General features: G+C 48.9%; 5 protein-coding genes across 5 annotated transcripts; 4 read left to right on the forward strand and 1 right to left on the reverse strand.

Moving 5' to 3' along the window:
• Nucleotides 1–631: 631 nt before the first annotated feature.
• Nucleotides 632–5,223, forward strand: N7455_010690 (uncharacterized protein; the record flags this gene model as incomplete). The annotated part of the gene is made up of 4 exons (XM_040953145.2): nt 632–1,150; nt 1,210–1,389; nt 1,440–2,400; nt 2,546–5,223. The coding sequence occupies 4 exons, from the start codon at nt 632–634 to the stop codon at nt 5,221–5,223; spliced, it is 4,338 nt and encodes a 1,445-aa protein (XP_040816559.2).
• Nucleotides 5,224–5,575: 352 nt separating this feature from the next.
• N7455_010691 (uncharacterized protein) lies at nt 5,576–7,108 on the reverse strand (the record flags this gene model as incomplete). Its single annotated transcript, XM_040953024.2, has 1 exon — nt 5,576–7,108. One exon carries the CDS (start codon nt 7,106–7,108, stop codon nt 5,576–5,578), a length of 1,533 nt encoding a protein of 510 aa, XP_040816529.2.
• Nucleotides 7,109–7,689: 581 nt separating this feature from the next.
• N7455_010692 (fungal specific transcription factor domain-containing protein) lies at nt 7,690–9,505 on the forward strand (the record flags this gene model as incomplete). Its single annotated transcript, XM_040952985.2, has 2 exons — nt 7,690–8,962; nt 9,015–9,505. The coding sequence occupies 2 exons, from the start codon at nt 7,690–7,692 to the stop codon at nt 9,503–9,505; spliced, it is 1,764 nt and encodes a 587-aa protein (XP_040816550.2).
• A 679-nt stretch (nt 9,506–10,184) lies between these two features.
• N7455_010693 (metallophosphatase domain-containing protein) lies at nt 10,185–11,078 on the forward strand (the record flags this gene model as incomplete). The annotated part of the gene is made up of 1 exon (XM_040953118.2): nt 10,185–11,078. One exon carries the CDS (start codon nt 10,185–10,187, stop codon nt 11,076–11,078), a length of 894 nt encoding a protein of 297 aa, XP_040816523.2.
• Nucleotides 11,079–11,788: 710 nt separating this feature from the next.
• On the forward strand, nt 11,789–13,248 carry N7455_010694 (uncharacterized protein; the record flags this gene model as incomplete). Its single annotated transcript, XM_040953077.2, has 2 exons — nt 11,789–12,419; nt 12,488–13,248. The coding sequence occupies 2 exons, from the start codon at nt 11,789–11,791 to the stop codon at nt 13,246–13,248; spliced, it is 1,392 nt and encodes a 463-aa protein (XP_040816585.2).
• Nucleotides 13,249–13,516: the final 268 nt, after the last annotated feature.

The following is a 13,516-nucleotide window of genomic DNA, read 5'->3' on the forward strand; positions in this document are numbered from 1 at the left end:
TAAGCGGAGCCCACTCCGCTCAGCTTGAAGCTCCGTGGGCACGACGGAACTTCCATTTTCATCCTCTTCAATCGCTTTACTCTCAGTACGTGCTTACATTCCGGACGTTATTCCCATGCAGGATGCATCACAGGGCTGATAAACCGGTGCCGCCTTTCTAGTTCACGCCACTACTGCAAACTCCGACGCGCATGCTTCACGAGCTAAACAATCCCAATCAATCGCAAATACTGTAGGCGACAAGCCTGTGAGGTCACTTGTACATCTACATAAAGCGACAATACCCGTGAGTTCACTGACGCGTAGTGCGAATCTATCCCCGAGTCCATTCAAGTCATCAGCTTTGTCCTCCGACCTTTGTATCCATCCGCTGTCTCTTCCGTCCAATATTGGGTCATCCCGGCCTCCCCCTCGCGGCTTTGTAACATGGGCTGACTTCTTTGTTGTCGCCTCGGCGCAATAACTCCAGCAAACAGCAAACAATTCTTCAGACCCTGCGCAATCGATTTGTCCATCGCACATCGGAATTATCCACCTCGAAAATCTGAAATCAAATTGACCATAAAGCGAGCGGTGGGGCTGTTACAAGAGGCGGTGGCCTATCCAGTTTATTCCGCTCTTTGCGGACAGGATGGCTAGCCCGTTTAATCCTTCTGCGGGCCGTGGCCACAGGGGAGGCGCGCCTGGCGTGCAAGGCTCGACGGCGCGGGGAAGAGGTGGGCATACGTCAACATATGTACCGAGAGGGTCAGGTGCGCCTCGCGCAGCGAGGGCTCGAGGGCGTGGACGAGGGTCGGTGACATGGACGGCTCGTGGCCGTGGTCGCGGCGCAGGCGCTGCAAATCACACCGCGAATGGACCCCAACAACCTGCAGAGGGTCCCAAGCCTGGTGTTGTCAACTCGCCATTTGCGCAATCAAATCAGCAAAAACCTGTCGCATCGCCGTTTGGTGCTCAGCCCGCCCAGCAGTCCCCATTTTCCAGGGTCTCAAACAATGCTTCGGCTTCAAACGTCGCCAAAAACCCATTCGCTCAACCGAACATTACGAAACAACAATCCTCGGCGAAATTTGTTGGCGGGGGATCGAATGTTGCCGCGTCCATGGAGCATGCATCAACGTTGAACACTTACCAGGAACGCTTTGACAAAGTCAGTCCCTACTTCCTCGAAAATGCACAACACGACCACCGAGCTAATCAAATTTGCAGCTGAAAATTGATCAAGTGAGACAGCGCGAACGGGCGATCAAAGATGGCCAGATGGCGGACCCGAACCAGCCGACTTCTTTGAACCAGGCTATCACACCCGTAGGTACCTGCACCGGCATGTGTCCCGATTTCGAGAGGGTGGAGCGGATCGTGCAGAAAGCAGTCGACAAGTGCGAAAAGGTAATGGCACGCCTGTTGCTATCATTGGCGCCATGCTAACACGACTTTAGTATTATAATCCGGCAACGAACCAGCTGGAAATCATGGAAACCAAGATGGTGAAACGCTTCCGACGTGCGGCAGCTGGAAATGACGAGCAATTGCCCTCGGATATCCGGACACCAATGACACTTTTACAAACCATGAACTATCTCATCCGCTATGTTATTAATGGTGGTGAATCGTTGGCTGTCATCCACATGTTTGTCTGGAACCGGACACGATCAATCCGGAACGACTTCTCAGTGCAGCAACTTACACACGAAGAAGACGTAAAGACAGCGGTCATTTGTTTGGAAAGGATTGCGCGGTTCCATATCGTGTCCCTGCATCTTCTTTCAAACCCGTCGAACACGGAGCAATTCGACCGTCACCAGGAGCGCGAGCAGCTCAACAACACCATGCTCTCTCTCATGTACTATTACGATGACAACCGCGAGCGCATTCACTTCCCCAACGAGGACGAGTTCCGCGCCTACCACATCTTGTTCTCGATCCATGACCAGCGGCCTGACCTGGAAGCCCGTGTCCAGAAATGGCCACCTGCCCTACTCGCTTCACCTCGAGTGCAGGTGGCATTGGAACTCTTTGCTGCTGCCTGTAATACATGGGAGCCTCAAGGTGCTCTGGATTCTCGCCGACCGAACGCAGTTGCCCAAGGATTCTACACCCGCTTCTTCAACATCATCAATTCCCCGAGTGTGTCATATCTGATGGCCTGTGTGGCTGAGGTATACTTCAACCACATTCGTCAGACGGCAATTCGTGCAATCTGGAAAGCCTACTGCCGGACTCCATTGTCGCAGCAATCCAAAAATGACCATTGGACCGTGGAGGAATTAACCAAGGTGTTGCACTTTGATGACGACGAGCAGACAATTGAATATTGCAATGCACAGGGCTTACAGTTTGTGGAGAACGCGAGTGGTGGACTCTATCTCAATTGGGGTGATCGCCCAGTAGACTCTGTTGGTAAGTGATTTTAAACGACAACCTCATCTCAGCCAAATCTGGTTCCCTTTCATTTCCCACCTCGCCCTTGACGTTGCCCCAAGTTCATGATACCTTCAATCCTATATATACCTCTTTGTTTGTTTTGTGGCTAACAATTCCCCAGACTTCGCACCTTCATCTGACCACTCTTTCTCTGAAACCTACGTGGAGTCGAAGCGCGCCGGACGCAGTCTTGTTGCCGTCATTCTCGGCATGAACATCAGAGAAGCCGCAAGGATGGGCATGATAGATCGCTCCCAGTTGCCTGAAAAGATTGAAACCCTGCCTGAGGCTGAGGCAGAAGACGGGGATCTCTTCGTGAGTGATATTGATAATCAGACGCCCGCGCCTGTGGTTGAAACACACAACGCTTTTCTTCAGGACACATCTGCTTCTGAATTCCGGATCGCTTCTGAGTCTCAGAAATCTTTACAATCTACTCCTGCAAGTTCGCCTTCACTTTTCCAGTCAAATGTACCGCCCGCCGCTTCAAAGCCGCCAAATCCTTTCGCGGCGGCCTTTCAGCCGTCTAAAATGGCATCTCCTCCCTCGAATCCGTTCGCAACTTCAATCCCCTCCACCACTGTTACGCCCGCAGCGCCGTCTCCTTTCACTTCTTCGCCAAATCCATTCTCGTTCCCAAAGGAACCCGAAAAGACCGACGCCTCTGCTCTGACCACTACGCCCTCGCCCTTCCAGACAGAACCCCCTCCTTCTCAACCCGACGCTGCCGACAAGTCAGCGGTTTCGTCTATTAGCCCTCCCGGGCCCTCATCGTCTGCTTTCACCTCTACTTCTTCTTCCATATTCTCAAAACCAGCGTACGAAAACCCCAAGACGGAGACGCCTGCAACGACTCCGCCCGTGCCTACTTTTTCAAAGCCCAATTTATTCCCTCCTGCACCGTCGACTACAGACAAACCCGCCTCCGTGTTCCCGAATGGCTCCGGCTCTGTGCTACCCTCTGGCACGGGCGCTTTCACTGCGTCGTCCCCATTCTCCTTCTCCAAGTCATCAGAGCCAACTCAAAAGACGGAGACACCGGCGGCAGTTACCACCGCACCCTCCACGCTGTTCAAACCCATAACCTCACCTCCCGCTTCGTTGGCTGAATCCAAGAACCCCTTCGCGGCTTCGACATTCTCTGGCGCTAACCCCTTTGGTGCCACAAATACCTCTGCTCAGTCTACGGCGAGTAAGACCGATGCCAAAGCCCAGCAAACAACGATCGCATCGAACAACCCATTTGCGCTTCCCAACGCTCCACTATCTTTCCCAGCTGTAGGTTTGGGAAACACTGTTAACCCTGCTGCTTCATCTCCATTCCAAGCCCCCAAAGCCCCAGAGACAGCTATCGAAGCCAAGGAACCTGCACCTGCGTCGAGTTTCGGTCAGCCCTTCTCGCCGTTCTCTGCGAACAATGCTAGCACCATTTCAGGGTCTTCGAACACGGCTGCAAGCCAGTTTCCAGTCTCCGGCTCAGTCTTTGCAGTTCCCAAAGCACCGCAGCCAAGCCAGAAAGCAGACATCCCAGCAACTACTGCACCCACGCCCGAAAACCCACCATTGGGGTTGTCCCCGTCTTTGAGTAGTTCACAATCGCCCAAGCTGAGTGGAACTTCGGTATTCAGTCAGTCTGCACCTGCACAGGCCCAATTACCTGGTCCACCTCCTATCAACGGCTCCGCTTCGATTTCGGGCACGCGTCGGCCTGTTTCACACACTCACGCGGCCGCCTCTTCGCCTCCCCGGACTCTCTTTGAAGCACTTCGGCAGCCTAAAATATTTGACACCACATCAAATGCATACTCACCTGAAACGGCAACTACTCAGCCGCCAGCACCCTTGTTCCAAACCCCGGGACCCTCAGCGGTGCCAGGACAGCAAGCGTCGTTGAAACGACAGCATGAAGCCACCAATGCAAATGCATCACACCAGCGCAAGAGGCGCTCCTCGCTGAAAGGAAAAGCTCCTGCTGCAGCCTCTGATGGATCATTCAAACGGTCCGTGCATTTCGAAGAGGAAAAGCCTCTGCCACAGGAATCGCAAGTGTCTTCGGTGCACAAGAAGTCTAAAGTCCATGAAAAGAAGCGAATTCTGGATGAAAAATCCGAGCCCCAACCGGAGGAACATGGTCCGAGTACTAAGGTGCCCAAGGTTTCCACAGAGGACGAACATGTCCCTTTTAAGTTCTCTGTCTACAAAGCAGAAAACCGCCCCATGCCGAAGCTCCCAATCTTGGAAAAGCTGGAAGAGAAACTTGCACGAGCCAAGGCCTTGTGCGAGCCAACGCGTCTTACTGAAGAACAACTCCAGTACATCGAAGAAGCTCGCCTGAAACGGGCTCGCCAAGTCGATGAGGACGAGATTGCCCTCTCCCGGGCACGGATCCTGGCCGAGAAGTTGAGAACTGGCCCTGGAATCTTTGACGGTTGGACTGGACAAATCCGAGAGCCATGGCACGACCCAAACTGGAACCCCATTGCCCGGATGGCAGAAAAGTATCGCGCCCGAAAAATTCCCCAGCCAACCTCACATGTACCCCCGCCTCTGACACTTAATCGCACTGCCAGAGGATACGAGGTCGCCTATGCCCCTGATACCCCAAACCGACCTATGTCCCGCACCGAACAGCGTATCCGACACACTGGTGCCCGTGGATTGGCACATGTGCCCCTGGATTTTGAACGTCATAAGCGAGAGAAAGAGGAGATGGCTAAGAGCAAGAACGGAAAGAAGGAAAATAACGACAAAGACAAGAAGAATGAGAAAGAGAAAGATGTGTCTTCTCACGGTGTTTAAGGAGATGTACTATGTTTTCCTCATTCCCCATGTTGTAATTATCTTATGGTGTATCTCACACTGATTTATTCTCATATGGGCCATGGATCTGAGCACCCGCTTACTGTCTATGCTCATCTCATGTTTGCATTTTATGGAGTCGTTTTTAATGATATCTTGTTTTCCGGACATTCACAGCGAAAATTTATTCATATCTTTCAATTGATTTCTTTTTTATATACAGGCTGGGGTATAAAAGAGGCATTCGATAGGCATACGCGGTGTTATTTGGAGGCAAAAGTCCGGTTACAGTGGGATATAGCGGCACATCACATTTAATTTCTCAAAGGCTGGTTATGAACAAAGCAAGCATCTAGACTGGATGTTCAATCTCCTGAATGGACGAGCTTTTCATATCCTCTTCTGCGCCATATTCCTGCTCGAGAACATGATTTTTCCACTGACGCACTGGGACTTTCTCTTTGAATAGCTGGCTAATTTCGTTGTTTGTACGACCCGTTGTTTCGCCAACACAGAACCAGATGTATAGCAAGCAAATAAGACTGGTTCCGCCAAAAACGAAACCAAGCATGGGTCCCAAGTTGGCCGAGTAGTAGATATAAGGACAAACAAAAGTGATCAACCAGACGGTGAAGAAGAAGACCCCCATAGCACAGGCAGTAATCTTGTTTCGGTTTCGACCAACCGCCATCTCAGAAGAGATGGTGTAGGACAACGTGCCAATGGAGAAGTTGAAGAAGACGATATTGATATAAGCGAAGACAACAATCGCAATTCCAACGCTTTGCGTGAAGGACCCTCCTTGACGGGTCGTTCCAAGTCCGCCAACTGCAACTAGAGAACACATCATCCCAATAGTACAAACTAGCAGGTTTGTGCGGCGCCGAAGTTTGTTCCCAAGTGCAACTGAGACCCCGACTGTGATGATCTGCAGAACGTATATGACGGTGTTGATAGTGAAGGGCTCGCCGACACCGATCGACTGTGCAAATACCACTCCGTACGTATACCAGAATTGGATACCGTTGATTTGTTGCACGAACATGGCGCCACAGGAGTAAAGAAGTTTTCGCCTTTCGATTGGATCTTTGAAGAGTGATGACCAAGAGGATTCGGACTCCATCTCGCGCTCCTTATCAACTTGTTCTTGAATAAGTCGAAGATCCTGCGCCGGATTGTAATCCTGCATTCGATATATTTTTCGCAGAGCTGCCTCGGCGGCTTCATATCGACTTTTGGAAACACACCATACAGGACTCTCCGGGATAAATGGAAGGAGGATAATCATGATACCCGGAAGCACCATCAGTAGCCCCATGGGAATTCGATAAGAGGAGGGGCTGTCGATGCTTTGTGTGCCCTGTGTAATGCAAGCTCCAATAAATTGGGAGATGGATTGCATGAATTGAAATGACATGAGAGCAGGTCCACGAATTTCGGCCGGGGCGACTTCGTTGATATAGATCAAACAAGTGGCTGTGAATTGTCCAATTCCTAGCCCAATAAGAACTCGACCGGCGCAGAACGCGCCGTAGATCCCAAATGAGCATACTTGGATGATAGCACCTGCAATGATACAGATTGAGGCAGAGTAGAAGACTGCTTTGCGGCCCCATGCATCGTTGATTGGGGCTGTCATGAGGGCGCCACAGAATTCGCCGGCGTAGATCACCGACGCAGTCACGGACAAGAAGGTTGTTTCGAGGACATAGGTTCCACCTTGGGTCTTGGTCCCGTAGTCGTGAATGAAAGGCTCCATACCCTGGATGCCAGTGTAATAAATGGTGTCATAGCCGTAACAGAAGGCCCCGAAGAGTGAAACAAAACAATAAAAGAGTGGCCATTTGTGGCGTTGCCAATCTAGGTCAATGTTGAGGATAGCCATTGTGAGAGGAGTAAAGATATACACAGATGCTTGGGAGATAATTAGTGGGATAACCCTCTATTTATGAAAATTTTGTCACCATTTCCCCGTGGGGTCCCCGCAGTAGGGTTTGCGGCAACTTTCAAGGTTGGGCGGAGTTGCTCATTTAGGAAAGATGGCTGTCTTTGCTTTTCTCGTAAACTGATATACGATGGCAACCTTGGATGTTATCAGTTCTCTTATGGAGGGTGGCGAAGGGCTAATTGTATCTTCTACGGAAGTCGATTTCTGAGTAAAGCAATACAAACAAAGTGTTTGCTTCATGAAATCCAGACACTGCTTCTTAAATATCCCATACAACTCTGGGGGCGGAAAGGTTGCTATACACTCCACTAGCTATCCTAAAAAGGCAGTCATCCCGTTCGTACCCGTATTGAATTTAGACGGAATGGACTAATTAGGATATCTTCCCGCATCTCTTAGCCGCGGAGTATGAACCCTTCCATGACCGAAAAAACCAACAATCACAAGCTCGGGTGCAGTTGCTAAATGCGTTGGAAATCGGACTTCTCTCGCATGATCAAAGATCGACAAGCATCAAGATGCGAGGCCATCGGCAGAAGAGGCCGGCCTTCACATTTGTCGCAACCGGGGCTACTGGTCTTCCTCAAAAGCGCAAACAAACTCACCATGCCTGTCAAGACTGCCGGAAACGCAAAAGGCGTTGTACTCACCAGGAGAGCCCCATGCAGCTATCAGAGCTCGAAATTATGTCTCCTGCATACACCTCGACAGATGCTATGACACCCCTGTCGTCGATGGGCTCTAAAGTTGTGGATACAACCACATCAACCACCGACAACACTGATGCAGTTAGACAAGAACAACCCGCATGTGGAGAACTAGAGAGGGGCTCTAGGTTTATTGGAGATTTGAATCCCGAGGGTACATTGCTGGCAGCTGCAAGTCCAAGTGGGAGTGCTGGAACCGCTAGACAACATGATGTTGGTGTCTGGTTCTCCGACAAATCCTCAAGAGGCCGTGGATTTTCCCGACTCGCCGTCAAAAAGTCACGATCACGTTTCATCACTTCGCCGGATCCTTTGATATCCTCAGTCTTCTTGCCTCACTTGGAGGACCATTGTCTAAGCGTTCTTCCTAGTCCGGATAACTTGGCCGGCCTCACTCACATCTATCTGGAACATATTCACCCCATTTTTCCAATACTGGATTATGAAAGTTATCAAAACACGCCTTCTGATTCTCCCGAGTGGGCATTGTTATCACAAGCAATATGTTTCGCTGCCAGTGTGAGCCCGAATTCGATACAGTATCTTCACCTACCCAAGATGGATGTTCAATCCCGCAATGAGTTCTCTCGAACCCTCTTTGGGGTGATAAGAACATCGTTAGCACTAGGTCTAGTGAAAGACAAAACGGCGCTCATTCAAGTGTTCGCTATAATCTCACTATTTACACAATTCTCCGGGGATCGACAAGAATCTGCCGAGTTCTTCTCTCGTGCCCTCGCCCATGCGCATACCATGGGTCTGCACCTACATGGTCAGCCAAATTCACCATCTGAAGGCAACTCAATACGTCTGTTCTGCTGCATGTATGCTTTGGATATCCTCAATGCAGCATTTCACGGAAGGCCTATGCAGATGCATGCCCGAGATTTTGGTCGTGATCTCCATTCCTGTATTGCAGCCCAGCGAGGGTGCTTTCGGCTCTTCTTGCGCACAATTACCTTGATGGACCGAGTCATTGAACTTTACCGGCCTTCATCAAATGCTGTATGGGAAGACGGATTTCCTTTGTTTGAGGATGTGTTAGAGGAATTTGACGGACTTGGCATTCCCACATACTTAATTGGTATGTCAATCTCAATATCCGCAGTATGTTCGGAAACTAATTTGCAATTCAGCAACAATCGAAGTTTTATATCATACAGTTGCCATACTATCCTGTCGATCGATAACCCCTGGCGATTGTTCTCGTTCCTCGGCATCATACCTGCGCCAAAGCCTTTCAGCCTTAAGGGTCACAACCATCGTAGGTGATGAGTTCCGTAATGCACTTTCTCTGTTTCCGATTGTCCCATACGCCGTTTCACAGTCTCTCCGGGTGTCATATCGCAGTCTACAGCAAAGCAAAACATCATATTTCCGATCACGAGCTCGAAAGCAAGTGGCCTTGAATTGCGATATTCTGAGAGATCTGGGAGAAATTTATCATTCGGCCTCACTCATAGCAGACCTAGGAGAACATCTCTTACGGGGCTCCGATACTCATCAGGGCCGGGGTTTCCAAACTGATGCTGCCGTGCAGCAAAATCCAGAGCTGCGTGCCTCTTCCGCCCATATAACCACTGGTAGGCACAAGGCTTCTTTGAATTTTGCCCAAAATTTGAACTAACTGCGAAACAAAGAAAGTGCATCCGTTGATTTTCAAAATACACCTTCAACAGACAGCCCAAGGCCAACATATCAGCCGTACCATCCAAATCTCTTTGACCCAATGTCATCTTTGGATATCTTCGAGAATCTTGAGCATGAGCTGGATGTCGAGGCTATTGTTGGAGGATTATATCACGGATCCGTCTAAGATTTGATAATTATGTATGGATATATAATGATAGGATCAACCAAAGGCACACTCTTACCTAGGCTCAATTACTTTAGGTAAGTCTACCGCTAGGGGCAGTGTTACAACCTTCCCCTGGACTGGCGAGTTACAAACTAGGCCAAAAAGACCACTATATCTGAGCATTACGCTTAGATAGTCCTGGCTCCGATATATATAGTACGTGTCATGACAGGCAGTTCCATAAGCCATGGGCTACCTCGTAAGATGCAGAAGCGCCAACTCTTTGAGCGATAAACATCATAGCCGAAGAACTTCTATGTATTGTTCGTTTGATGGATTTTTCGATTGGATGTTAAATACTGTATACTACATTTATTCCTAGCAACTTTGTATGTACGTAATATCTACGTAGTTGGAATGTCACCTATGTTCATTGCCCAAGGCACTGCCTAATTAAAGCGGCGTTCTAAGGCTGGGCTATTTACCACTACCTCCTGAGTCTTCAATCATGTCCAGCTTAAGTGACCTCCTCAATCCACAACCACCCACAGCGTGGGAACAATTCTTGGCCCAGCCTTGCATCTTCCTAGCGCGGAAGCTGTACACTTGGCATCAAACCATCCCCGCGAAACCACTCACAAATCCTGTTACTATAGTCTGTGTCTCCGATACTCACAACAGTCAACCTCGTCTTCCCGATGGAGACATTCTCATTCACTCTGGTGATCTCACACAGTCAGGGTCATTAAAGGAACTCCAGGCAACGCTCACCTGGCTACGCGCCCAGCCCCATCCTACCAAAATAGTTGTTGCCGGCAATCACGATCTGTTACTTGACACAGCGCGCGATAACTCGGACCAAGCTATCGCTGAGCGGGCTCAGCTTGACTGGGGTGAAATAATCTATCTGGAAAACGAGGCGACTACTGTTTCCTGTGCAAATGGTCGCCAACTTGGAATATACGGAAGTCCCCTTACTGCTCGCCATGGCAACTGGGCCTTTCAATATCCTCGCAATCAAGACGTATGGACTGGCTCGGTGTCTGACGGGATTGATGTGCTAATCACTCATGGTCCGCCACGTGGCCATCTTGACTTGCTAAATATGGGTTGTGCTCACCTACTGCGGGAGTTATGGAGAGTCAAGCCTAAACTACATCTGTTTGGACATGTCCACGCTGGTGCAGGCACCGAATGGATCTTGTTCGATGCGCTCCAGGAGGCGTACGAGCGTACTCTCGTTGCCAGAGGGGGGTTTTGGAATCTTCTATTTACAATTTGCGAGTTTGTCAAGGCGTATTTCAATCCGAGTGTGGAGGCAAAATGTTTGCTTGTGAATTCGGCCATTGTTGAAGGATTGCGAGATGATGAACTGAGACGACCCATCAAGGTTGTCATTTAATGTTGCAGGGCCTTGCCTTACTATATCTTCAGCTTATCACTGATCATACCAAAAGCTACATGTTATCCTTTCGGTCACTTCTTTTCCAACTGTTTTGGATCGCCCGACGTGTATACATACTTCTGTGATGTTTTTAGTACAGGATAAGAATAAGACCCCTTTAAACGAAATTCTAATCCTTCTTTCCGTGGCAGTAGTCTAGATGTCGTACTTACATGGCTATAACACATCCTATCAATGTCACTCACTTCTCGTCATCTTTTCGTCATTGTTGCTTTATAGATCAACCAGTCAACCTAAGATTACAAGCAATAAGAATCCCCTCGAAAAAGGCACATATCCCTCACTAAATATCAGATAGGTGCCTATCAATTGCTGCTAACGTCATAAGGACGTGCAGTGCACACTTATGTCGGATTATAAAGCAGAGTTGCAGAAGAAAACGAGAAGAACCGGAGAAGGGACGGGAAGAGAGGCGGTGAATTGGTATGTTTAACCAATAATAACATCAGCATAGGTACACATGTACCCCAACATCGATGTACGTGATGTATATCTTGCCATATGAGAGCGAAAACGTTCTTGAGACCACATCCTAGTCAACCAGGTGATTCATTTACACCTGTCAACTTGTGCTGCATCCAAAGTTCACGGTTCCTTTCCAAGGGCACTTCATTATTCTAATATTTCTTTGATCGCGCCAGCACATCATGGCACGCTCCTTAGGAATATTCGCGCGCCCTGCCCATTTTTCGGCCTCATCTCGACCTTCAATTCCAGTTTTCCAATCACTTTGGCGTCGAAAGCTCGATTCCATGTCTTTTGTGCGGCTAGGCACCACAAAGGTCGAGAAACCTCGTGTCAAGTATGACTGGATCGAGGGTGTTGAGACACTTGAAGAATATCAACCTGGGGGGTATCACCCCATCATGGCGGGGGACGTGTTACATAACCGTTATCACATTGCAGACAAACTTGGCTTTGGGGGCTATTCGACGGTTTGGCTTGCCCGAGATACTTATCTGAATCGGTATGTTACTCTCAAGATCAGCGTTGCCAACTCGATTCAGCGCGAGACAAAAGTCCTTAAAGCCTTGTCTGCTCCAACTCCGTCGACTTCATCAGAACATCCTGGACGTGGTTTAGTACCAATTTTCCTAGATGAATTCGAAGTGCAAGGTCCCAACGGGGAACATACATGCTACACGGTGGTCCCTGCACAATGCAACCTTAGAGAGGCCTCCTTTAGCCGTCTTTTCCCTATGGAAGTTGCGCGGGCACTCTCATATCGACTCGCACAGGCCGTTGCTTATATACATTCACAGGGCTATGTTCATGGAGGTTTGTTATAACCATGGTTATTTACTTGAATACTAGTTTGCTAATATTAAATATGTTGGACAATTTAGATGTTCATTTAAATAACATTTTGTTCAAGCTGCCGTCAAGTTTCGATGATCTTTCCATCAGGAAATTTTATGAAAGATTCGGCGAACCCGAGACAGTCCCTATCACACGACGTGACGGGGAACCATTGTCCCCCAACGCCCCGACCAAAGCTGTCGTACCGCTATTCATAGGGAAATACGCGGAGGAGTTCTCGTTATCCGACGCGCACCCGCTTCTAACTGACTTTGGTGAAGCGTTTTCCCCGGCTTCGGAAACTCGTCTTGGAAAAGACTGTCATACGCCAAACGCGTTTCGGGCTCCAGAATCCAAATTCGAATCGCAAATGCCGCTAGGGTATCCCTCAGATATCTGGAGTCTGGCTACGGCAATATGGGAGATTGTTGGAATGAAAGCCATCTTTAGCACCGACTTTGTGGATGGGGATCAGATAGCGGCTCAGCATATCGATGTACTAGGGCCTATGCCATCGGAATGGTGGCAGCACTGGGAAGCACGATCTCGATTTTTTGACGAGCATGGATATCCAATGGAGTCCTATAAGGAAAATAAATGGCCCCCGCTTGAGGAATCATTTGAGACTGGTGTACAGAAATGGAGACGGAAGATGGGAGGCGAGATTGAGGAAGATGAGAAAGTTGCGTTTTTGGATTTGATGCGCCGCATGCTGTTATTCCGACCAGAAGAGCGACCAACTGCTGAAGAGGTGCTAATGTCGGATTGGATGGTTAAATGGGCATTGCCTGATTGTGAGCGGAGATAACGGCATTTTCTTGTGTTTAACATTTGAAATCCATGGATTTATAGTCAAATAACAAGGATCGATGCAGAGTTCTCTACATAACTGGGTTAAATAGAGCAGTTGAGAATAGAAAAGTGCGCATCAAAATGTAGCCTTGTTTATCATGCTAAGAAGCGTAGGGTGGTTCACGGCGAAAGGTATTAAAATAAAGGGGCCAATTCTAAATGGCTATATATCAGAAAGATAACTTGATTGTATCGTGGGCATCAAGTAGTTGTACATATAATTG

Source organism: Penicillium solitum (assembly GCF_028829755.1).
Source record: "Penicillium solitum strain IBT 25940 chromosome Unknown utg000008l_segment0_segment0, whole genome shotgun sequence".
Lineage (NCBI taxonomy): Eukaryota > Fungi > Ascomycota > Eurotiomycetes > Eurotiales > Aspergillaceae > Penicillium > Penicillium solitum.